Source organism: Vanessa atalanta, chromosome 6, assembly GCF_905147765.1.
Source record: "Vanessa atalanta chromosome 6, ilVanAtal1.2, whole genome shotgun sequence".
Lineage (NCBI taxonomy): Eukaryota > Metazoa > Arthropoda > Insecta > Lepidoptera > Nymphalidae > Vanessa > Vanessa atalanta.
Genome location: NC_061876.1, coordinates 548418 through 569896, shown reverse-complemented (window position 1 = coordinate 569896; position 21479 = coordinate 548418). Strand labels below are relative to the sequence as shown.

General features: G+C 32.5%; 2 protein-coding genes across 3 annotated transcripts in view; both read left to right on the top strand.

Moving 5' to 3' along the window:
• LOC125064653 (zinc finger protein Xfin-like) overlaps positions 1–4728 on the top strand; it is a 35074-nt gene extending 30346 nt beyond the window's left edge. The window contains exons 4-6 of the mRNA XM_047671812.1: positions 721–822; positions 3376–3532; positions 4519–4728. Coding sequence (XP_047527768.1) covers positions 721–822; positions 3376–3532; positions 4519–4728 — 469 coding nt within the window. The remainder of the gene's footprint in view (positions 1–720; positions 823–3375; positions 3533–4518) is intronic.
• Positions 4729–5430: 702 nt separating this feature from the next.
• Positions 5431–21479, top strand: part of LOC125064535 (ankyrin repeat domain-containing protein 29) — a 30082-nt gene continuing 14033 nt past the window's right edge. For both annotated transcript variants that reach the window (XM_047671634.1, XM_047671633.1), the window contains exon 1: positions 5431–5730. In XM_047671634.1, coding sequence (XP_047527590.1) covers positions 5719–5730 — 12 coding nt within the window. In that variant the 5' untranslated portion in view covers positions 5431–5718. The remainder of the gene's footprint in view (positions 5731–21479) is intronic.

The following is a 21479-nucleotide window of genomic DNA, read 5'->3' as shown; positions in this document are numbered from 1 at the left end:
AAATTAAATCAATTTTGTTATGTTACCTTATATAATTTAATGGAGCCATCCACCATCAGCCTACTATGCTATCTCCTTGCACGGAGGAGTTTTAATTCAATGTCCCGGCTTATCACTTTTTAATTTTGTTAGCCCAAGTTTTTTATCCGTTACAATGAAATGTAAAAAATTCAGTCCCAATAAAAAAATAACCTTAAGAGTCTATGGCTTAAGATTTTCCCGTACTCTATCAGTGTTAATTAAAATTGCCATTCGAATTTAAGAAATCCAATTTATTATTATGGAGTATAAATAAACATAGTTGTGTTGATAAAATAAATATAGTTTTCACCGGCGGCTTGGGATAGGTAAGGTATAAAAAGTAGCCTATGTCTGGCCTTGGGGTTCAAGTTTGTGTCATATCAAATTACATCAAATTCTGTCGAGTGGTTCAGGGTGAAAACGTAACAGACACAGTTATTCGGGATTTTGGAACCCAACCTGGAAGCTGAATGGTACACCTATTTAAGACACGTTTATTGTCATTGCTTACCATATTTCTCTTTTAATATCTTCATTCCTTTTTTGTAGATTTAGTTACTACTTAGGGAATCTACATTATATATATATATATATATATATGCTTTTTTATACTTTTACCATTTATTATATTAGTAGGTATAGATAAGATACGACCATGACGTGACGGCATGTTTCACACTATTAATAAAATAATTTCAGCCAAGCTTTGAACGAGCACTCCAGCACGTGTGAAACAGAGGAGAGGCGATGTCCCCACGACCAGTGCTCCTACATCGCGTCAACTCCCGCGCAACTCAACAGGTATGTCTGAAATAATTAAAATCATGGCACCGAGACGGCGTATCATTAGTAAACTATTCGATCATACTTTACACAAATATCTGTAACGGTTCTCACGATACATTTTCTGTAACGACTTGTGTCTAACTAATGTTACTAAACGAGACTATTTGTTACATAAACACGCATAGATTAAACATTATAAGTATATGTATATCTAGGTAAACCTAGCTATCCAGGTAACTGTTTGTAATAGTAGGAACTGTTAATACCGATAAAATATACATTGCATACGAAAATAATTTCAGCTAGAAAACTTCTTTATTTATGGAAGGCAACCGGAAATTCCATATCTTATGGAATCTAATAAAGTACCTTGTGGTCGTCGATTTTCGTACTACTTACACTGGCTCACTCACACTTAAACCGAAACACTGCAATGCAAAGTAACACTGTTTATCAGTTGAGTAACGCGTGGATGAGGTCTATTATCTACCCAGACAGACTAACACGAACTACAAAGTACTACCACAATCAGTTTATTTGTAATAAAGTTGTAAAATACAAAAATAACTAGAAATTAATCTATTGAAATTTATATATTTTATCCAAAATGACGATAAACTTAATTGTAAGTATATATTTATATATTACAAATATCAATTTTATCAAAGAAATATGTGTAATGATAAAAATATTTATATCAAACAGAACTATGAATACCTTTTATTAAATTTCGAGTTTACTAAAAAAGGAACCTTTACAGTATGATATTTTGATATATTTAGTGTAGAAAAATTCAACCGTAACAAATACAATGTTAAAAAAACACTTAAGCATTGTACATTAAAACCGACCCGTTTACATCGGTTCGTAATTTTAGATTCTGCTGAGGGAAACCGATTCTTCTAGGTATAGTTTAGGTTCTCTTCTATGTATCAAATTAGATAGATATGTTATTATATTTAAGTATATAAATGCGTACCTATGTTGATTTTGCATATGTATAAATTTTATTCATAAAATTGGTCACCATCGGCCGTAAGTAATTTAACACATTCCAAAAAACACCAATACGCGATCAACATTTGTAACTAATTTAATATTTGATGGTATTTCCCTTGTGTCTATAGTTATACTGGCTCACTCAAACACTCACCCTTTAAACAGGAACACAACAATACTGCAGTATTGCAGTTTGTTTGTATTTATAAGTGTAAAGAAACAAAATTGAACGAATGCCCTTTAACCTTTATAAACCTCATTCTAATCTAACCTAATTGATTACAAGGTTAGATTGTAATGAGTTTTTAATAGTAATATTAACTAAAAGGATAATATTTTCTTGACTTCTTCTTATGTATATCATACCAGTCGTTATGAAATTTTATACATTAAACGTTAAGTATGTTTAATATAAATAGCACTTACCTACTTTTTATTTATTATTAATTGAAAAAAAAAAATTGTATACTTTAATTCTTTTAATTTATTTAAGCTTGGCAAAGGTACTAATTAACGGTCTGTTATGTATAAAAAATTTATTAAAATAAAAAAGCAGAAAAAAAGGTCGAAATTCACTCATTTCTCTTTAAGTTTTTTGAGCCGAATTCAGCCGGTTTTGTCATCCAATGTAATTATATGTAGATATTTAATTTATAATTTATCATTCCCATATTTGTAAAATAAAACACACAAAATAATGGCTTTTTATATTTAAAATATAATTACAAAATACAAATATGCACGCAGCGACATCTGCAACATTATTTTTAAACTGGAATTGAAAACATTATCCCGCTTGGTGCAAGGTAATACTCTCTTGGTTATTAATTCTTAACACAGATGGCAGCACATTAAAATAACCTAGTTAACGTATAACGAACACTAGATGGCGTTGTAACTTTTATGTCTTAACAAAAACCTTGTCAATGTAATATATTTTGATTCATTTTAAAGAACTGTACTAAATATAAAGCTACTACCAATTTAGAATGTAGATTATTTCGAGAAGAACCATCATTTCACCACATCAACATCTTTGTGCAAGCCCGTCTGGGTAGGTACCATCAGATATTCTACCGCCAAACCGCAGTACTATTGTGTTCAGTATTATTGTCTTCCGGTTTGAAAGGTGAGTGAGCCAGTGTAAATACAGGCACAAGGGACATAACATCTTCGCTCCCAAGGTTGGTGGCGCATTGGTAATGTAAGGAATGGTTAATATTTCTTACAGTGTTATTGTTGATGGGCGGTGGCGACCACTTAGCAACAGGTGGCCTATTTATTATAAAAAAGTAATTAAGATTTTTTCATAAGTAATTTAAAAAAGGCCATTTCATATTGATATGATTGAAAATGAATTAATTAATCAAGTGCATATTTTTGTTTGGCTTTTTTATGTTTTAACCGTCACACTTCCATAGAGTTAGCTCGTCATTGAATTCACCTTGAAATATTTAGGGACCTATACTTAAATAAATATTGAAATAACTTCTTGATGTAACACAAAAATAAAAATACATCTATGACGATATGATGATCAATAAAAAAAATATCATTAAATATTTACAGACATCGAAAGAAACACGGCGAGCGGATAAAACATTACGAATGTCCGACGTGTGAGTTCAAAACGGACCAAGCCAGCCACATGAAGAGGCACTTACTGTGCCATAAGGGAGTCAAGCCGTATGCCTGTCCGCATTGCCCATTTACTTGTGCAAGTTTGGTAAGAATGTTATATATAAATATACTTAACAGATACAATCAAATAAAGTTAATCAATAATTCTAAAATTTTTGTATAAATACAGCATCTATAAAAAGCCATTTTTTATATTTGAGTTTCATAATGCAAACCGGAGCAACCTGGGTTTTTCACAAGAGAGGGGCCCATAATAGATTCCGACGAGTTATCAATCTTAATTCAATATATCTTTAGATATCAAATATAGTCAACTGATAAGAATATTACCAAATGCTGCATTGACTTATGTGTATACATATAAGTCAATGAATTGAGTGAATGAAATAATTAAAACAGTTTAAAAGTTACTCTAACATAGAGTAAATAAACAACTGGCAACCTTACTAATAGAAATGAAATTGTTAAGTTAATTTGTAAAATATTTAAGGAATATAAAATTTGTTCACGGTAACTAGTCTCGAAGACTAGCTGTAACTATGCAAATTTACTTCAGAGTCATGAGAATCATCTCATGACTCTGAAGAGTACCGACTCTAATGGTTCTCAACTTCTCAGTCACATAATCCATTAGGACGACTATCCGGACACGTTCGGGAAGATCAGATGCAGAACTAACAGTTTTGTCCCCTTTCCGAAACAAGCAGATTTCATTTTTATAAGCTGAAACAGATTAAGTACTTATTTTTTTAGATCTGACCTGAGATTAACTGACCGACTGACTAAATAATTATTTTGATAGATTACATAATATAAATCTACTACTAGCTGTCGCCCGCTCCTTCAGTCGAGCGTTAGGAGCCGGTTATAAGTAGCTTATAGCCTCTGTTCCAACAACAAGATGACAAAAGCCAAATAAACAACATTTAACATAATAATCGGTCGAGAGCTCAAATAATCCATGATATTCATCATAGATTTTCGAAGAAATGCCGTTTTAAACGTCAGACAGAAAGAGAGAGAGCTACTTTCTCATTAACAATCTAAGTATTATACGGTTCGGTCGCGCAGGAGAACCTGCGCAAGCACGCGCTGCGCAGCGCGCGCCACCCCGGCCGCGCGCTGTACGCGTGCGCCGCGCGCGCCGCGTGCGCCTTCCGCAGCGACCGCGCCGCCCGCCTGCGCGCGCACTACACCGCCGCGCACGCCGACCAGTTCGACGCCGCCTCGGCGCGCCGGGCCGTCCAGCGGCATCTCATGGTAGCCGACCCGGACCCCTGATTGTTTCCGCTGTTGGAATTACGTTTGAACGACTTCAAATTGCATAAATACATTTCTTGGAAGTATGTCGACTCGATGATGTATTATTATATCTATACGAATAAATACAATTGAAGTATCTGTCTGTGATTTTAAAATGCCTAGTTTTAGTTAATACCCTGTAGGCTTCGTCTATTAATATGCTGTATCCCGTAGATCTACGGTTTATCGAAATGAGATTAATCCTTTTTTTTGAGCAATCTTATCTTTAAATTAGCTAAAATTACAAATATAAATAACCGAAAAAAATAACTGTTTTTGTTTACAAATAACTTGATAACATAATCATTTAAATAAAATCATATTTTTATATCTGTAATTCAAATGCACATTAAGTATTAAAAGTTCAAATTTGAAGTTAGATAAACTCTTAAAATAAACTAAAAGTACGCCATCTGACACTCATCCAACTAAATAATGACATCCAATATCACAACAATAACGCGATAGATGGCGCTACTGAAACAAGTAACTCTAAACATCAAAAATAAAAGGGATATTACAGATTTAATATAATTTATTTTATTCTTTACCAAAATACTAATATTTTTTTTAAATAGTCGTTGTTTCAATATCTGTTCGCATCCTTAAGATTATAATATACGAGAGATTTTGTAGCATATGGCAGCACCGGTGAATTGTCAATTTCTACAGAACCTAGTCGCCTCGCATGAAGCGAGGGAAAAAATTATAAATCGAGGCGACTTGCGCTGTGTGCTCGCATGTGCTTATTTCTCGGATAAGGTTTTCGAGACCCTTCGATCGAAACGCGACAATAAAAATACAGGACTATTTTATATAAATCGTAAATTAAAATTACATAATCGTAAGCCGTACGTTTATAATATTAACGTATAATAAATATTAAATTCGAGCTGCAAATTAATCATCCCTTGAACGATGTTTGTTTATTTCAAAGTGTTGTAAGCTGCAAATCGATTTATACCGAAGATGTCGTTGAAGGTAAGCTATTTTCTTATTTATTAATTATTTAATCTCGAGGGTAGATTACTTCGACTGCATTGCAGCGCATTTTATTACAAGTCGTGAATATATTTATGACTTCACCGGCGCACTTGACATGGGCAAAATTATTATTCAGCAATACATTCATTTCAAATAAAACAAATGATAAATTACGTTCAACTTAATATTTTATTGTTTTTTTAGGTTTTATATAATATAAATTTTGTAAATCGTTAAATAAATAATTATAAACATTTTTATCTTTTGGTCTACTGATCTTTACTTTATTTATTATTATGAAATTAACAACCTTGTAGAGGTTGAGATAAAGTGAGGCTCAGTATCAGTATCATGAGAAGATTAAAAATGAATTCTTGCTAAGATTATTTATACACTGATTGATGCAATTAACTGTTCAAAGAAATTAATTAATATAAAATTTTCACCTGTTGCCTAAGATGTTAGATAAAAAAAAAATAGTTTTTTTTTTTAACTTAGGACAGACCACAAATATGTATCAACTATGTTGCAGATTGATTAGTTGATAATGTTTTAAAATATCAATTATTGAGTATTATATATTATTTCCACCTGGTAATCAGAATGGAAGCCTATGTTTCCTTTCCTTTTAAGTTTTATGTATTTGAGAGTTATAATATATTATTCAGTCATATTCTTTAAATATATATATGTATTCTTGAAGGAATAGGTTTAGTTAATATTTCTTCAAACAAATATTTTTTGTTATTTTTTTCTCAATTATCTAACGGCAATAATAAGATTTGCTTATAATATTTATATAGGTATTTTAATTTATTTCATTAAATTCATAAATGCTACCTTCATGTATTTAAGGTACATAAGATGCTCATAGATCTAACAAAAATTTTTTGTTTCATTCTTTTCTAATTTGTAATTTCGTATCTGTAGGAGATTTTTGTAATTTTTGTTTCTAGCGAATAAAAAATAAACATTACCGATTACAAGATTTAATGTTTACATATATATTTTAGTCAAAAATAATTTTAAGTATTCAATATATTCTGTGACATTAGCAAAATAATGTAGTTGGTTCATTGAACTACATTATTTAGTAAATTCCATGACACATAATATATACAGTTATATATAGTTATACACCCACTGATTGGCATTGTTTTTGTATGATTGCCAATGAATTATACATTTTATGTACCTAATTTTTTTATGTATTTACAAAACCAAGGTGTACTTATACATAATGACAAATATCTCGAAGGGTATTAATGTATGAACAACGAAAAACTGGCTAGTACACCGCCTCTTAACAGCATCAGCAGATTGGCGAGTAATATTTTAGCTATGTATCTTGAACGATCTTTATAATTATATAATTATTAAACAAAAAATAATTCGCGTATATTCTATTTGAGTTCTTATACTCAATTCGCGCAAAATATTTTCTTTTCGCTTACAACGATTACGTACATTTATTCTCATCTGTGTTTTTCTTTCAACGTAATTTGTATTTTAGATTCCGAGGATCTCGTAAATAAATATTCCAATATGGTGCTATTGGGATTGGAGGTTTATTTTTTTAATTGGAATTAAATTTTTCAATTAAGGGGCTTAGCGAACCTTTCCACTGTTGATAAATAAAACGCATTGCCTGTGAATGTCCCACCGATAGGTTTAACTCCTTTTATAAAGAAAATATTTGGAGATAATTCTACAGATGTATACGTACGTCAGCATTTGATCCGACACATGCAGGCTTGTACGATGTTTACCTTAAACACGAGGCAGGCATCATTTAAAACAAAAATATGACACACAAAAATTCACCCGAAACTCATTTATTACGGCGGCTGAAGGATCCGCGAAAGAAACTCAGCGGAATCATTATTTGTGTTAATTACAATGAATATATATATTAATTGGATTTATTTGTATAAAAGTGTGACTTTAAGAGTTGGTTAGTTTTTAGACATGTTTATAAAGTTGCAAAATGCAGATATTTTGCAAGTGTGTTGCAAGTCTACGTTAAGTGTGGCCGGGGGACAGCCCGGGGCGAGGTCCATATTTAGCAGCGGTTCGACCTGTTTGAAACCAGTCTGAGCCTCAGTCACTGAACCGCAAAATCATCTGGATGTAGGTTGTTTTTTAACGGATTATAACCTGTAAATGTGATTATTACTTAAGGTCAAATATATATAATGTTGTTATGTAAGTATACTAATGTATCAAGTTGAAGAGTCTGTCTGTTCGTGCGAATTTATCAGTTCAATTTCAAAAATCTTATTACGAGCTATTTTTCGGAATTATTATAGATTTCTAGCGATCAGCCCCCGGGGGATCAGCGACCAGATCACGGGTGCAATTTCATTATAAAGAATATGATTTGTTATACCTAAAGCACTAACAACTAATTAACTACAGGAATAATAGCTTTCTACCAGTGAAAACAATTTTGGTATTTGTTTATTAGTTCCTTAGGTTACCCCCTACATACAAACAAACAAATTTTCCCTCTCTTTAATATTAACATATAACATCACGCTGTGACCCAAGTAAGCTTAGCAGTGACGTTTACCCCGGATAAAATTGCGCAGATCAGTTAGTATATATATATGTCGCAGGCAGCTAGCTTAATTAGCTATTCAATTAACAGCCTAGCCTTTTAACTAAGCAGGGCTGTTCAATGTGCGGCCCGAATGACATTTAGTCAATACATCTTCTTCAGTTCATAGAATAAGATAATTTGCTTAAAAAGATCTCATCTATATTATCTATTTGTTTTTTTTTTTGTGGAGATTTAAAGTTGCCAAGCTTCCCTATGAAAGGGCACTACACTCCTTACACTTTTTAGTCCCATACTATACCGTATATAAAACGGTGTATGATTTTTGCTAGCAAAAATCACGTATATGGTATTTAGAACACTCATTGTTTCATTAAACAGGAGCATATAAAAAAATATACATTTACTTAATACGTTTGGTATGGAATAGAACTCGTTCATTTTTAAGAAGGAAGAATCTTTAATCCCTATATATAAAACAAGCTTGTAGTATTTTTTAAACTAGCTTTTATGTAATTGCTTTTGGGTGAAAGGGCCTTACTCAGGTCCGTCGGGGTTACTACCACCCACTCATCAGATATTCTGCCGTCAAGCTGCAGAACTCGTTACTGCTGTGTTCCGGTTCAAAAGATGAGTGAGCTCATCAAATCAAAACTGAGAAACAACTATTACATCCTATGGGTGGTGGTGGCGTGTGCCAATGTCTGTGGGTTCCAGTGACTGGTGTCCATCAACAATCCGGTGTAGCCGGCAATGCACCTGCAAGCCACCCGGTGTTGCAGATGTCCATGGGTGGTGGTAATCACTTTCCATCAGGTGACCCTCCTGCTCGTTTGCCCCGTATAAAGTGCAGTCGCAAGATTTACCCATACTAACAGGTTAATTTAAATAAAAGCTTGTAAGAGCCTACGTACTTAAACAATTATTATGATTTAATATATCTTATGCAACACTGAGACCTCCTTTTCTTTGAAGGAAAAGGTAGCCATGCAGCTCTACCAAACGGGTTGGAAACACGCGTGGCGGATTGTGGCCACGACGTATTCCTTAACCGCACGAGAAATACAAACACAAAACTGAAACAGTTACACAATTTACTGAATTTAAATTGCTTGCTCGGGTTTGGACCCGTGGTCTTCTGTTAAGATTCACTTAAGGACCTTTGAATTTGAAAATAGCGTCTAATCAATTTCCTATTCACTTGTAAATTGTAAAACAAAGGCTATAAGACAAAAATCACTCCTAGAGAAGTTGTTTATAATATACTAGAAGACATTTTATCATTGAAGTGAAATAACGGTATCTAATGTCTAGACAGATGTTGGCGGCTGAAATGAACCGTTTACATATTTTGCATATAAATGTGTTTGGTGACGTGTTTTCTTTATGTTTTTGTAACAAAGGCGGACGAACCAATCGGTCTCCTGATGCTTGAAGATCAACACTGCCTAAAGAATACGTTACAACGCCAATGCGCCACTGACCTTGGGAACTGGGATGTTATGTCCCTTGTTCCTGTAGGTTTACTCACCCTTTAAACCGCTAAACTTGCTGGTAGAATATACCTATGATGAATGGGTGGTACCTGCACAAACGGGGTTGCAACAAAGCTCTACCTCCATGTAAATGATTCTCTATGCGTAATTCATATGTAAATAATGATTTAACACATAAATAAGATGTATTATAAAACATACTTACCTACATGTGTTAGACGTTTATGTGTGAGAAAAATTAAATTATGTAGTTCGTAACAATTATATATTATACTCATGTAAAATTATACAATGAAAAAAAATGTTTTATCACAATATCGTTAAATATGACAAAATTAAATTCCATATTGCAAAGATCCTCATTCCAAATCGACCTTGAAATTTCTAGAAATTTATTCGCATAGAAGTCCATCCCACATAAACTTATTTAGAGTGAAACTACATCACCATATTCTTAGGCTTCTCCCATAAATGTAGAAAGAATGAGAAATTGAGGGCGCAAGATTGTGTCAAATTGTCAGTCAATGTTTACCTTTCTCTCTTTAAAAGGGTTCATAGATTAACAAATGTATTTAAGACATTTTGACTGTAAGAAAAACACGGAATTGATTATATTATGCTTTAATACATCTCATAATATTAAAAAATATATATTAAATTATAAATATATGTAATTTATCGATGAAAGTTAATTGTTACTGTAGCTATACAATTTTTAAGGGCAACAGACGTGAGTTTCGTTTGGTTAACAATATAACTTTCGCGCCTAAAATTGCACGTTCGATAAATGTATTGAAATGTTTATATCTGTATCTTAGATTTTATATTTTATTTTATGAAAGTTTAATCACAATAGTGATTATTTCGCTGGCAGTCGGACAATGCGCCACCAACCATGGCAGCTATGATGTTGTCCCTTTTGCAAGTTACACTGACGAACCCTTCAAACTGGAAAACAACAATCCTTACTATTGCTGTTGGGGGGAGAATGTGGTATCTACCCAAACCGCTTGCATAAAACGACAAACGACAAAAATATAGTATACATAGAAGAATTACCGTATGCATTATAGATCTTTACATAACTGAGTTTTGTATTAGCATACATAATTAAATTATAACCTCAAGTGACAATTGCCGGTCATAACAATGGAAACGGTTGCAGAGTCGTGGGATTGCTTTGTTTGTATGTTTGTCACAGAATAAATGCAACAAGAAATACAAGGCCGCAACATTCATTATTTCTGAATCATACAATACCATAAGAATATGTGAAATTTATTGTTAAATAACGGTCAATTCGAGTTAAGTGGACTAAAAGAGGTTTCAATTCTGAGTAATTTACGTATACATACATCAGAAATTATGAAATACAAATGTTATTACTAAATCAAACTAAATAATCGGTATCCAAAGGAATAAAAGGCTTGGCCAATGGTCTCATGCGGTTCGTCCATGTAGTCACGATCAAAAAACCACTTCCGTAGCTTTGGGTGACATTTGTTACAACTACGTGATAATTGCAATAAAACACAAAGTTTTAAAAATGACAATCCTATATTTAAAAAATCGAGTCCCTATATTTGTGTATCGTGGAAAACAAAATGTTAGCGTGATTCAGAAATATATTTTTTTCTATACAAAAATAGTGTACAACATTTTTAACGGTATTAATTACCGTTTAACATCCGTAAATATCCGTAATAAATTAATAACGACAATAAATGTAACTAATTCATTTAGGTCCAAGTATTTATTATAGTACACCATATTACAAATAAGGTAAAAATTCAAAGGTATGAATATCGAGAAAAGTACCCGCGATATGGGTCAGGTCATTTAAAAATAGAAATGGAGCTGGTTGGTGTATTTATAACAACAAACAAACAATAATTACATAACGATTCGTGAACACTAAACATCAACTATGTATTTATATAACAATAATAGGTCTCCGAGCTACTTGGTCGAGTGTCTCCTTTACATTCATTTGTTCTACTATTTCTTCCTACCTTATTCAAATACGGCAAAACTATTATGACTAAATCAATAGGTATAAAATTAGGTTAGGTCTCACGATTGCAAACAAAAAATGCCAATAGGCATATAAAATTTATTCCAAACACAAGATTACAAAGACACATAACGTACATAACAACATTTGACATTAAATTGAGACGATTGGTTGCTTGATATTGATAATGGATTTCCGAAAAATGGCGAAACTTTCGAAGTAAAATTAAAGTGGGAATAGAGATATATTAATCAAGAGCACAAGAGCACATTTTGTATGCACAATATCTGAATAACTGAGCTATTAGCTAATCGCATGGAATACATAAATCTAAGGTTTGTTTATCTTCATTATTTATAGCTTTTTCTTATCTTCTTAGACAAGAAAATACTACCATTGACTGCATCTTTCCGTTAGGAAGTGACCATATGGCAAGCCTGATGTAATTGCTCGGCCATCTGATTTAAAAAGAAAAAAATGTCGCATCTGTTATGGTGAAATGATACACTCTTTCAGTATAAGAGACTTTGTAATTACGTCACTAATTGCTCGAGTTCATTGAACTGCGAATAATACGCAGTAGGGCTATTCTGTAAGAACAAACTCGTGGTTATAACCACAGAAAGCGGTCGCAATAGGTCAGATATATAAAATATAATTTAATAATAAAAAACAACCTATTTTATTTCGTTAGTGAAAACCGGAGATTTTTAATCTGGAGCCAACCATGGATCCCTAGAATCAAGTTATGCTTACCATAAAAATGCATTGTCATCAGATGTGAACCAATGCGTAAAATTTCAACTACGTAAGATAAAAGGAAACTGTTCTAGTTCAGCTTGTAAGATTTTATCCTAACGAACTAACAAGCAAGTGTAATAATGGCTTAAAAATATAACATTTTTTTGAATATAATTTGACCCATGTTTTTACCAAATCGACTGAGATACGAAGTTAATAAAGATTAGGACTGCTGTTGTGACGTCACATAACTAGCAACGTTAACCTCATTGTCTACAGCTCAAAATGATATACGGAAAAGTCACCAATTAGCGATTGTAATTCCGTTGATTTATTTATGAAGGGCCCGAGTTTCACTTTAGTTAGTAACTTCTGTTGTAGTAAGAGTATCACTCCTCTGTCGTGTTTTCTATCTTCAATATGTTATATATATTAATCAACTCTACGCCTCGTTGGTCAAGAGGTGGTATAAAGTTGCAAATCCCAAGCAATCCCAAATATTCTTGGGATATAATTCCAGGCGCAACCGATGAAAAGTTATTGGATAGTTCCCTCAAAAAAGTACGTGCACTCTCGTATTTTAAATACATGTGAAGTCGTTTGTTCTGCGCCCGAACTCTTTTCCTATAATGTTGGATTTGCTGTCGAATCAAATTGAGAGAGTCAGAGAATAGAGTATCTTTGCTTGCCTACACACCTGTATACTATATGTCCTGCGTATCAGGCTGATATTGTGAATATCTAACTGATTCCTCTGCCCTATAGCCCTCTTCAAGAGAAGTTTAAGTTTGGCGGTTGAATATATACATATATAGTGGGTTGTTATTCAGACAAGATTGCGTAAATCCCTATCACCAAGTATAAATATTCATCATCCAAGCCCGAGATTGCAATTTAACAACTTACTCGAAAATCTCGCTCGAATACGCCAAATAACAAATATTATCAATATAACAATATTAACAAATCATAGATACACATTATCGATTCCAGTTAAAGCGCACAGTTAACTTGTTCTCGGCCGGTTAATTGTGCTTCGTCATGTAATAAGTGTGTAGTTGGTGAGATAATTACTCATGTGTGCCTAATTCGCGATAATAAACTAGTTAAACGCGGCACGGCTGCGCAAGCGCAGCTCAAACCGGTCGCTTTACTGTTTGACAAGCTGAGATGTCCGCACTTAGTATGTCTCCCTAATTACTTTTTTTTTCTATTTTCTTGAAATATGTTTAATTTTTTTTTTTCGGACCTAATATTTGTAAAGTGCAAATATCTTTATTATATTTTCGGATGAAGTTGAAGTTTTGATTATAATATAGCAAGTATGTTATATTTTAATAAATATAATTATAATTAAAACAAGAACCTTATTAATAATTGCGTAGGCTTTATTTTTGACTGTACCAATATGGCCTTCTCTTAATCAAATTGTAACCCATACTTTAAGTCATCTTTCTTTTTAATCTTATATAGTAATCTTAAATGCTCTAATTTTTCACTATAACACTTATCTGCTCACTTGATTACCTTGTGTGTCCTTAAACATAAGATTTTACTAGACCGACTAGCAACTTTCATGTGATCTATCTCTTGACATTTTGTTAAGCACATCGAGCCAAATGGGTCAACGACTTCCCAATATTGTTTCGCAATAAAGTTACGAAATATAAATGTTGACAGAGCATGTTGTACAAAATTTTCTCCCGATAAACTGATCACTCTCTACTAAAAAATTGTTACTATGTCGTAATCGGATCAAAACTTCTACTACTACTACTACTATGGACTCGTACACGTTGTATGTTAGATGAATTTCTAACAATATTTGAGTCGTTAGTCTGATGGTTTATAACTTATAAGACTGCTGATCCCGACCTTCTATCCGCTGTGGTAAAATATATAGGGGAGTTTCTGTTGATAAGTTATTACTGGCAGTTCACAGTTTGATATTTGGCAGTGTTTACTCACCCTGCGCCTGATCTTTCTGTCATCCTGATCATGTGTACTTACTACGATAGAACTATTAAAGTTTGATTTGGCATTGGGAAGAACAATAAATCAACAACTATAACCTATTCCAACGACAACATACGCAAAGGCAAGTTAACAACTTTGTTGTAAAATTAATTAGTTAAAAGGTTGAGATCTCGACCAATCTATGATATTCATTATGGATTCGCACCAAAATGAGGTTTTAATGGTCGACGAAGTTGTTTTCGGAAAAAAAACTAAAATGAAAGAGGATATATTAGATAAGTGTGTAGTATAAATAAAATATATTATGTAATTACTAGTTTTAGACAATATGAACTATATTTCAAAAACATAGGTTTGTTTATCTTCAATCCGCCCTAGATTGGAATAGGCTATATACTGGTTGTATTCATAATATTATATATGTAGTAAGATATATCTGGAAGGCAGACGCGTACTGTCCATACGACGATGTTTATTATTTGTTTAATCTGCTTATGTCTGCAGTTTATAACTCGTAAGTCTGGCAGAAACCTTAAGAGCGCTGACTCAACAAATATTAAAAAGAAGAGAAGTTATTACTTGGAATTTTTTATTTGTTGCTTTTATGGTATTAATAGTATAAAGGGCAGACAAGCATATGCATTTATGGTTAGTCCTCACTTTTGTAAATGTACGAAGAAAGGAAGAAATACACCAACCCCCACCCCTTATTTCCATATAGCGTCTCAAAATATTGTTGACTAAAGACAAAAAACAGCTCAATTGTCGCTGCCAAAAATGCGATTTAAGATGTTATGGCCCTTGTGTTTTTAATTAACCTGTCTCACTCATCCTTAACACCGGAAAAGCACAAAAAAAAAAGACTTTAGTTTAACTGACTCTCTATATGGTTATAATTATCATAAATAGAATGATTATACGTTGGTAACAAAAAATAAAATAAAGTTTATACCAAAGACTTGCCGATAGAAATGCTATCTTTACGCAAAATAATTGTAATTAAATAATCTGTTTAACGATCTAATATTTTAATGATAATATAAAATAAAAAGGAACATAGTTTCTCTCATTAAAAGGCTTTAACTAAGAGTTTAGAACAGCACTAAAAATATCGTAAAATAAGTAATTGAGTCACACAAATATATCGTATAGATATATAGACACTTAAAGCTGCTTGTGTAAAGGTTGTTAGCTTTTAAGTTATCTTAACAGTTTACTTAGAAATATTTAACTTGTGCATGAAAAGGTAAACATTGTAAGTTATGTGACTAACACAGTACACACTACTTATTAGCGTGCTAAATGTATGAAAGATATAAATATGACGTCAGTATCAATATTATATTTCATAAAGTATTTCCAATGAATTTTGAGAAAATGCTTTTGAGATAATTGTAAACACATACATTACACATTCAGCATCATTTAATTATTTCTCTGTGGACAGTGTTTATTATTTACTAGATGTTTAAACTAATCTATTACACATAAGAACTAATTTCAGAGTCACTTGCGATTTGTCCTACGATCTATAATGTTTGCGCAACTCGTAAATAACCGTGACTCGGTATTATGTTAAACAGCTGACGAACTATTAACTTGACCTTTCTGTTAATAGTACAGAATCTACAAGGTCGCAAACATATACTTTTCCTCAAATATAATGCGACGTGAATTCTAAAACATTTATCAAAAGATTTAAAGTTTGACTGATTTATTTATAATTCTCTCACTGTCATCTATCACGAAGGTGCACCCCTCAAAAAATATTAAGGATGTATTGAAAAATACTACATAAATTCTATCACTTGTCTATCCTTCATTCGTACGCCATTAGAAACTAATCTTTTTAATTATTTAAGAAATATCTTTATCATATATTATCTCAAATTTGTACCTAGATGTTTATACATCAAAATTGTAATGGATCGAGTTAATAGTTAATGTAGGCATTAAAATTTTATACTCAGTATACTTAATAGCTTAGTCAACGTGTCCCGTATAAATAGTCGTTTACACTATCGATTGAGGGACTTTCCCGTTAAACGATACAACCTAGCACCTACTCGCGTGTACACTGTGAATTATATATAGATACATGTTATTTTATGTGATTTAATATGCCCAATGTATTTATAGTCACGATCACATAATACTTGACTAATATACATTTAGGAATGTACTTAGCATTTATTTTAAAATACATAAAAGAACCGCCTTATATTCAGACATAAGTGTCAACACATGTTTCTTAATCAATTGGAAATATTTAATTACATAACAATTATTAACTGAAAATTTAGAAAAAAATTAATTTAGCCACGGTACAAATTATGTTGGTGTGGATTAGTGGCAACAATGTTAGCAGCTTTTCCGTTCATATTCCTGACATCAAGTGTGAAGGCAATAGAAGAACTCGGGTTGTAAATATTTTAGAAATGTATTTCTTCTATTATTCCAAAGTGAAGTGTTTCAACTGCGAACGGAACTATATAAGACTATTATAACTATTTAAATTAGTGACGAATAATTACGGCAGACTTGTAGCGTTCAACACTCGAGATCCATCCCTTTTTGCGACGTCCCCTTTGATTATGACTAAATCAAGAGTGCTCAATGGGAGCAGGAACGTCGATGGTGGAGCTTTTTTTATTATTTTATTAACAGAAACTTTATGGAAAGAACCCAATGGACAAGAAATAAAAAACCAAATTAATTTAATCAAAAGTTAGATTAAATGTGATAATTTTTACTATTTTTTTTTTATTATACGTCAAACTGTCTAAGAAACTAAATGGAACAGTCAGCTATATCCTGTAGTGCAAATTTACATTCTTACTTGTGTCTTTAACTATTTATTTTCGTAGTTTAAATTTTTAAGATGTTTGTTCTATTTTTTATCCGAATCTGTCAATCTTAATTTGCCGGACGTTGTACGAATCTTCTATCATTATATCCAACATACCGCCCACGTGTTCCTTGCCATCAAACACGAACGTTTATGGGACATGTTTCGTAATTTCCGCCGTCTGATTTTCAAAGTTAAACGAAAACATTCCTGTCTGACGAATAAAAGAAATTCATGTAAAAAAAAAATCAAATCAAATTTTAATCTGTAGACGTAGCAGACAAGACGACGTTGATGACCAATTCAAATTGTAAACCATTTCATCAGTAATGTTTTTCGTATTTTTATCCGACTCCGATTCGATTTTTATCCGAATGAAGATTCTGTTGTTCGCTATTTTTGTAATCTTTGATCGTGGAGATTTATATTATTTGGTTGTAGGGCTGTGCATCCTCAAGCCAGTCTGAGTAGGTATCGCTCAGTCCTCAGCTATTTTAGCGCCAAACAGTAATATGTTGTGTGTTCCGGTTTAAAAGCTGAGTGAGTCAGTGTAATTACAGGCACAAGGGTCATAACATCCTAGCTGGCGATACAAACAATGATTAATATTTGTTACAGGGCCAATGTCTGTCGGCGGCGGTGATCTACCATCAGGTGGCCCATCATTAATAACATATCTAAAGTCAGTAAAGTTAAAGACAGTCAGCTATTTATTTCTTTAAACTTTTATTTAAATAGTCGCAAGACCTAAAAATTTGGATGTTTAAAATTTCTTCTAGTGACAGCTGAAAGGAATTCCGAGATCCTGAGATCCTATGATCGGTTTGAGCCCGTGTAATTACCAAGGTTAGTGTCTAGTTAGGTAGTCCGTATGTCTGTTATAAATTTATGCGTGGATGATAAAATACATAAAATATCGATCGTAAAATTTTTCTACAAGTTGAAGCAATACAAACAAACTGAGCCTAATTGTCTTAGCGGCCTTGAGAGCTGTTCGAGGAATATTAACAACTACGAGACGGAGTTCCTTGCCAACAACTAACTTATTTATAACGACAAGTACAGAAGTCAAGGTTTCTATGTTTTTATGTATTTCGTTCGTATGTACTAACAGGTTTTTGAATTTAACAGTATTACCTCAAAATTTAACAATCATTTGTTAAACACTAAAGTTATATAAACATGACGAACTAAGAATAATTATATCTATGCTTATAATTTCAAACTCATTTTACAGAACAACTAGTTCAGATCAACAGAAAAATGTCCTAGGTGCTCCAAATTATCCGCTTGTACATTAGCTGTAGATATGAAATGGATCCAATTCAACTTAATCAAATAATTAAACTGCAGAACTAAATGGCGACGGTAAAAGTGAATATGCCAAGGTTGAATTTGACGCAAACAACTTCCTAAACAAATAAATAATCTTATCATGAATGTCTTGCATTTTAAAATAATTGTATTCAAGTCAAGGTCGGATGTTTCCGTCTTGTTTTTACAGAGACCTTTCAAATAATATTTACATGTATCTCGAACGCGCTGTGAATAATAATCCTTATATATACTACTACATTCAGTCCACTTTCTATATAATAAGCACGATATTATATTTTAGAGGAAAATCAATGTCAATGTCTTTATTCAACGAAGCTTTATATTTATTGTTTGTCAATCTAAAAATGGTTTGGAAAGAGATGAACTGGCGAAGTAAACTCAGCGGGATTGTTATATGTTTATTTTTATTGGAACGGTCTGGAGGTTTTACAATGTTGTTCACGTCGTCAATTATGGAATTATCTTCAGCAAACAATACAACCTTATTCTTGTTGCTTCAAATTTTTGTTATGATTCCCGTGATTGACCCATTTTCATATATCCGTATTATTCTATGAATTTGCTCATCTTACTTCTTGCTCATTAAGGAAATCAGAGAATTGAGCGCTGTTTCGCTAATGTGACTTAACTTCCTAATCTGAGTTTAATGTTTCACGCATTCAAAAGCCTTACATAAATCAAAACAACTAAAGCTACAAACAAACAAAGTATCTCTAAAGCATCCTACGACTCCGGCTTCAAATATATTTTATGAGCGTCATTGTTGAAACTGAATTGCAATTTTTGTTTATATACTTAATGAGTAGCGAAGTGTTAGCTTGCTTCAAAATGTAACAAAAGTAAACGTTAAGTATAAAGTAATTATTAATTTAGAACTACAATTATAATTAAAAATCAACAAATCGCAAAAATCCCTTTATTTAGTTTCGTAAGAAGTTTGATTCAAACTTTGCAAGAAGTATTTCATGTTGTTAATCCATAAAGAGAAAATCAGAGCTTAATTTAATTTTCAATAGACAAGATTGTCTGATATTAAAACCATTAATGACACCACTTAAATGTTAACAACTTAAATGGCAACGGAATGAAAACGATTCTAGTTAGAAGACTATTAAACGTTGATAACAGTTCCCATTGAAATAAAAACTACATTCCGACTGCACTTCAGCCATCGATGCAATCAGCCCAATCACCGTCAATCGATGTATTGCGCAAATTCAATCTGCAGTATATAATGACAGCATTAGTGAGTAATTACCGTTCACAAATCTAATGGAACATTATGCAACAATGCTTGGTGCATCGAACAAAAAGTAAGGGCCCGCCCGTGGGGCATTGAACCCGAGACGTAGGCTTTGTTCTCATTGCACCATCAAACAGTTTTTGAGATTAAATAGCGAACCATTTGGAGTTTGTCAATTGTAAAGGCAACTTTCTAATGATTTATTTAACTGACTCCTGTCACATTTTGATTCATTGACGCACTGAATACAAATGCGACATGTGACTCTTCGTAAATAGGACGTCTCTAACGTATAATGTTTGTTAATTGATTAACCACTTCGAAATACAGAGTCGTCTTAGGATATCAAGTTGAAGTTTATTTTCTTTATCCATAATAAGTTATTTCTTGCAAAAATGACTTCAAATTGTCTTCGAGGTTTTGTTATTGCAGAAACAGAAACATCGTAAAATTAATGCCAAGTTTTTTATATATATGTATTTAACTTTCTTCGTAATTACACGTTATTTGATTTCCAAACAGTATCTGTTGTCTAACATTTACATGCGTCAGATTATCCGACGAGTCATGTAGATTTTATTCTTAACCGCCGAGAGCATGATGAATTGTAAATACCTATGTAGGATTTAAATTATTTGCCCGGATTCCATTTATATATATTTTATGTATAAATCCATCTCGATACATTTCTTATAAAATATCTCTAAAGAGATCTCGCAAGAACAATAGCTAAGTTCCTGAAGTAATACGTAACGTTGTGCTTGGCTTAGTTAATTATACGTCAGGAAAGGTCAAGCTGTGCTGTTGTGCAACCTTAATGGCAAATGATTGTAATGGATTATATTGAAAGTCGACAACTTTCGTTGGATTATTATTGAAGAAGAAGAAGGTTTTTTTTCTGCTCTTGCTGTTGAAATATTTAACATTTTAATTTGCTTATCAAGATGTAGTTTACATACGTTGCTTGTAATTGCTCATTTTATTTCGATGAACATCAGAGAAAACATAAATACTCTTTTGTTTTCAGACTCACATACTGATACATATGTTTCAATAAGTCAGCTGGAGTTCTGAATATCCTTTTTGTAGATTCATGTTATTGTTTTCGGCTTCGATTCCGCTTCATCTATAACTTTCTAGCTAATCGGCTTGTGTATTTCCACGGTAGATGAACGATATTAAAAACATATTTGCACGCGACGTCTCAGAGAAAGTTTACTTTTGTCATCGATAACGCTCCTTCTGGGTCACATTGTTCAACGCTAAATTATAAAGCATATCAGTAACGCACACATCTCGCTTGTTCATCTCGCTTTTACTTACAAGATATTTAGGTTGATCAAGATAAAGGTATATTCTGTTTGAATAATTTTTAGTTTCCTAAATGTAAAGGGATACTTTGAAAGTTACTACACTGACAACTTTAATATTTATTTATTTATATTACAAAACTGTATACATATCATTACAGGACATGGTTGTCAATATCACAAGTGGCATCAAGTTTTGAAGACTATTCATAGCCATTC